This window comes from Benincasa hispida, chromosome 9 (genome assembly GCF_027475165.1).
Source record: "Benincasa hispida cultivar pf3 chromosome 9, pf3_genome.v1.1, whole genome shotgun sequence".
NCBI classification, from domain to species: domain Eukaryota; kingdom Viridiplantae; phylum Streptophyta; class Magnoliopsida; order Cucurbitales; family Cucurbitaceae; genus Benincasa; species Benincasa hispida.
In genome coordinates, this window is record NC_143486.1 from 36,094,975 (window position 1) to 36,101,016 (window position 6,042).

Sequence of the window (6,042 nt, forward strand, 5' to 3'; positions counted from 1 at the left end):
TAGTAGGACATGTAATTTTTATTGGGGTTTTAGGTAGAATCAGACGACCTTAAGGAACATGGGATAGGATCTAGCATAATCCAGATGATGATATCTAATACAATTCTGAACCCTTGCAGCTACCATTTTTAAATGGATTTTTGCTATGTTATCAGAATTAGTTTACTTCATGCACAATCCCATGGGACAATAAAGAGAAGAGACAAAAGCTAATAACAGCACTTCCTCAAAATTTAACGTATTTAATATTACAAAAGGAGGGGCAAGACCGAGAGCCCAAAAATGGTTTATGATTTATTTATTTCATAGTTGAGAATGAACTATAATCTTTTTAAACATCTGTCTTCACTTTTTCTAAAGAACACATTCTCCATGCATCCTAAGTTATATAGCATGTCTTCAATGTGTCATCGAAAAAACCCTCCATTCTTTTCCAGTCCACCCAGATTTCCTCTAAAAAAAAAAATCAATGAAAAACTTGGACACCACAAATCACGTAGCTGGTATGTGTCCTGGGCATGCTAGTTTATGTGTCTAACAACCACACCTAATTTACACCCTACCCAAGGTAGGGTTCCATGTTTCCAAGATTTTGAACCTTTCAAAGATCTCTTAGGATAAAGTGAGGAAGAGTCAGATTAGCAACATCATCTCAAACTAGTTGGGGAAAATGATTAAACATACCTTGTCAAATTCTATGGTTAGAGCAGCTGAGTTCAAGCCACAAGGAAATTTCAGGAGCATCTCCATCACCCCTGGTGAAACCTTATCTTTAGAAGGTGAAACTTGCATCTTCTCAACAACATTTGTAATTGTATGGGGTTGGTCGTCGATAAATACTTGAAGAGTATGATAATACACCTTTATATACCAAGGAACAACTTGAAATACTTTAACAAGCAGGCTACAGCTGTCTGTGATCACAGTATCAGGCATCAACTGATTACTTGGTTTTGTAGATTTTAGCTGTAAGGCAATAGCACCCCTTTCGTTCCCACTACCCAGTAAAAACCTGGTCACATGTAATGGTGCTTGTGGAATAGACCAAGTTACAGGAATTTTCCATGTGAATCTCAAGTCAAGTGGTTCAGAATCATCGTAATTCTCCTCTACCATAAACATGTAAAGGACAGATAAGTGCTTGTCATCCCTGCTGCTTATCTCCATGTGTACTCTATCAGGATTAGTTGACAACTCAAAAGCAGGATTGCTTCTAGAACCTTCAGAGCTAGCTCTTGTAATTGCAAACATCTCTTGTTCCCCAAGCATGACTTGCAGTTCTGCCATGAGACCTCTGTCAAGCTGAATGTAAACATTACTAGATCTGGTGAGAGCACATCTTCCAGTGACTCTCCTTCCAAACATTGAGCTGAGAGACCAGCTTGGTTGTAATTGTGTTGCAGTTGAATAACCCGAAATCCCTCTGTGACTGTGAGGCTGAAGAACAACTGTGAGTGTCTGGTCAAGTACAATGGCTGAATTCCCAGCATTCGACTCAAATTCAGATGACAGCAAATGCAATCTCTGAGAGTGATAAAATCCTTTGTAGATAGATGGTCTATCCATCAATACTGAAAGCCCTGATTTGTCACGACATGGAAGAAGCTTCAACCATGGTGTGAGATTCTCAGTGCAAACAGCCTCACGAGGCAATGTACCATACCTCATACTCCCAGAAGCAGGATGAAAGCCCCATTTAGGGGAAGAATAAGAAGTTGAAGACTCCAGGAAGTTGATTGAAGAACAAAAAAGACCTGAAAGTGAATGGGTCAAATTTTTCCAAGCTGCATCAACCTCATTTGGTGGAAAGTCAAAAATAGCCCACAACTCAACTCCCGAAGGCTTTGCATTGCTGCTTGATATCGAATCAAATCCACCCCAACGATCATAGCGCCAACGACCTTGTGTAAAAGACAGTTCCATTTCCTTAATTCGATATTTATGAACCTGTACAAGCAATTTATACTTTAATGCTCCACCAAAGCTCATCTGACTTTGCAAGCGTTGACAGGAATTCATGCATTAGTACTAGTATAATTACATCTATTTCATTTATTAGTTCATAGGACCTTATTGATGTGAAGGAAAAAAAATAACTGATGGAAAGAAAGAAAAAACAATCAGAGAGAGACTGAATATGGTTTTCTCATGCAAAGAGAATTAGGCAGGTTTATCAAGCTTTTCCTTCAATACGAAAGAAAAATTATAATAATATGAATAGCTAGTGCAAGAACCAAAATATTAGGGGGTGACACATCACCAACGAACCAATTGAGGACAAAAGTCTTCATTTGAATTGATCAACAAAGAGGTATAATTACAAAAGAGCTTATCAAGGTCATTTCATTTTGAAACATGAAAACTATAGGTTTAACGCTTATTAATCTCCTTCTCAGCTCATTCAGAAGATCTACAAGTTCTTGTTATCCAGAGAAGCCAACACAAACCCATAGTAGGATTGGAAAAATGTGCACTCAATCATGATCGAGCCTCCTGATATGCTTGGTCAATCCTACTAAGTATTTATATGAAACTGGCACTTATTCTCTTCTCAGTAAGGAGATGCATGGGAGGGGGGGGTGGGAAGTGAATTATTCTCTAGGTGACACCAATTCAGACCAAAATGATCAATGAGCAACTACCAGCGCTGCATAAAATAGAAAACATCTGAAGGATTAAGATTTTACGCCCTCCTCTTACAGAAACCAGATTATTGAGGGAAGGTTTTTCCAGTAAACTTGATCCAACGAAAAACAAAAGGCTAATACTAAGTACACTGCCCAAATAAAGAAGTAAATTGTTTTCAAAATCTTTCTTCCCCTTTTCAAATACTGCTACACATGGACACCCTTGCATCAATTCGCACAAATATAACCCTGAACTCTCTGCATTTCTTCTTCCAGTGCTCAATGTGGGGAAAGTAAAGAGCTCCCAATGCTAAGCGGCAATTCATTCTTGTTTCTTCATAGCACTTCCCCACTCAAGCACCACCCGGCTCAAGGAGACCAGAAAACGCCTTTGATTTTACCCAATTCACCGGCCCTTTTAAGGTCTTTCATTTATTTGGAATTAGAGCAATGTCCATTGTGCCTCGTAACACTATATTTTGACCATGTTTCGACAGCCAACTAGAAAAAAATCACTTCTCTAAAAATTTCAAGGAACTCAATCGAAACGGCGTAGGAGAAGAGAGTCGATACATCACACACAAACACACGCACTGAAAAGGAAAAGGAAATAATGAAATACTAAGGTACCAGCTGAGAAATGGCCTTGGGGAATAGGTGGTGGTGGCGGCCATAGGAGTTAGAGCGGGACGAAGGAGCTGTGCTTTGGAAGTGAAAATGCGCCAACACCTTGCGATCAGGCAAGGGTTTAACCAATAAGTCCTCAGAGAAATCTTCTTCTGCACTCTCAGATACTGATCCAATGGCTGAGACAGCAAATAAGATTGGCAGAAAAAGCAAAGACATAATTCGCAGAAATGACGCCATTGCGTTCAGTACTGAATCCTGCATATGAGAAACAAACCAGAGATGCAACTTAACAAGAAAACAGAAAATCTTCAAGTTGTAACTTAAAATCTCAGCTTAAATAACCATCTTCATAAAAAAAAGATTACCTGATAGCCTCCGTTGACACCGAAGGGGGAGATGTCAGTGTTTTCATAAGAAAAACAAGAGAAATAGAGGAAAGCACAGAGGAATTCGAAGAGTAATGAGCGGCGGAGTGATGGAATCGAGAAGAGGATGATCAATTTCGAGCAGAGGGAGCTCCGGCTTGGATTTCCCGGCGGCGGCGGCGGAAGCAACGACGGAGAAATCCAGGCAAGCAAGAGTAGTTTCGGGCAGCTTTTTCTGGAAAGTGTGGATTTGAAGTTTAATGTTGCATCTTCAATGGCATCCGGAAAAGAGGAGGAGGCGATGAAGATGGGATGAGGAGTTTTTCACAGACTACAAAATCTCCATCAAAGCAAATTTCTCACTCTCTCTCAAGTTAATTAACATAAGAATGCTTTCTTTTTACTTTTTTCTTTTTTTCTCTTTTGGAAAATTGTAAAAATAACCCAAAAAGTTTTCATTTTTCACCATTAGCACATTTTTGACAAATTGTTCTAATAGTTTCTTTTCTTCCTTCCCAGTCGAGATCGACCCTGAGATTCTTTGAAAATGTTAGAAGATTAATTTTCAATCAGCAATGAAAATTACCATTTTAACCCTAATTCAAATCCCAAACGTTTTCTTCCTCAATAAATGAAGAGATTTCACCCTCGCGCCAAACTCTTTAAAAATCATAAGTTTTCGGCCTTCTACACCAATTTGTTAGCATTTCATTTCATATAAATTAAAGGTATACTATTGTCATTAATCCTTTCCGATTTATTGAAGTAATTTTTCGTTTTATAGATTGAAATGTTAGGGTTTCGAAGATCCGTAGGGGTGATTATTTTCCATTTACTTTAATTTGTTATCATTTTACAAAAACAATATCTATAATTAAGGCCAAGTTAAATCATATTCTGTTATTTATGTTTAGACAAACATATTTTGATCATTTCTTGAATATACAATTTGTGAACTTGTCTATACTGTCTCACCATTTGATGGTACTCGGATAGTTTAATGACCAACTAACTCCTCCAACAACTTGCAGAGGCAATATTCTTCCGTCATTGAAATTCTAAGATATTTTTCGCTTAAATATATGACTTAGTGGGAATATCGATTCTGCATAACTTGCCAACCAAGAATCTATAGTGTATGCGTTAGATCATAAAATGTAAAGCATTAATGTTTCTCACTATACAACCAACAATTGCATGCGAGCAAAAGATCACGTAGTAGTCTCGTCTTTGCATTCAAATTTACACAAGGGTTCAAATAGTCATCAAATATCCCAAGATCATGTTGATCGATTGGTTGCATGATGTACCTTCATGACAGTTGGTTTGCAACCTAAATAATTTCCTCTCCATGATTTGAAAAATTGTTTTACACATTGAAGCAATTATTCGACGCTTTGAGAACCACTTTTGAAGGACTCTTATATGGTCCAATAGTATAGTAATTGGTATAAATCGAGCATTCCTCAATATTGCATTTACGCATTCAGCAATATTCATGGTGATCTGATCATACCTAATTCCACATTAATATACATGAGCCCATCTTTAGAGTCCAACATCAATGAGGTATTTTTGAACACCCAGCTAGTTTGTAACAACCTAAATTTTGATGTAATTTTTTAATTTAATTATCTTAAATTATTTGGGTGCCATTTTCTGTTTTGAGGCTATAATTAAATTATTTGGGTTAAGGTAATTCAATTTAATTTCAATAGGTGGGACGTAGGTTGGGGGATTTGGAATTTTGGATTAAATTGAAGGATTTGGAATTACAAAAGTTCATTCGATCAATAACCGCCACAACTGTGCTACTATTCATCGATCACTGGAGTCCGACGTACGTTGGCCGCCGCCTTCGATTGAGCATCTAGTAGAGCCTTTATCCTTTGAACTTTCTCTATTTCATTTTCTATCTCTAGATACCATCTCTCTAACCCACGCACAAAAGATCCACCATCAACCATCGAATGCTAGTTGCACCACCGTTCTGTCTGCGTCGACGACCACATGCCTGAGCCACCACCACCAATCGTCAGATTGTAAGCATTGGGAGTCAGGGTATTGATTAAGGGTTAAAGTGGAGTTTTGGGTTTTTTTCTTGACTTATACCGAATACCTAGATTCGAGCTTTGGAAGAATTTTAAGGTCAAAGCGTTTTGTCCGGTGTTCCAAAGGATTGGTTTTGGCACGGTTTTGGGTGATTAGTTGATTTGATTTCCTTTTTGGATTAAGAGTAATTGTGGAAAATTAAGTTATTAAATGTGGGTTTTTATTTTATGTTTAGGTTCGCCAACAAGTTTGGTTTTGGAATTAATTTAGGACCAAGCCACAATTTCGGTAAAGTTAAATTGGGGACATTTGGATTATTTTAGTTAATTGGATTTAGACACCAAAGGATTAATTTAAATTTTGGACTT

General features: G+C 37.7%; 1 protein-coding gene across 1 annotated transcript; it reads right to left on the reverse strand.

Moving 5' to 3' along the window:
* Nucleotides 1–642: 642 nt before the first annotated feature.
* Nucleotides 643–3,983, reverse strand: LOC150033774 (uncharacterized). The gene is made up of 3 exons (XM_090317465.1): nucleotides 3,623–3,983; nucleotides 3,258–3,512; nucleotides 643–1,947 (listed from the first exon to the last, which is right to left on the reverse strand). Exons 2-3 carry the CDS (start codon nucleotides 3,492–3,494, stop codon nucleotides 658–660), a joined length of 1,527 nt encoding a protein of 508 aa, XP_090173591.1. The 5' UTR covers nucleotides 3,495–3,512; nucleotides 3,623–3,983; the 3' UTR covers nucleotides 643–657.
* Nucleotides 3,984–6,042: the final 2,059 nt, after the last annotated feature.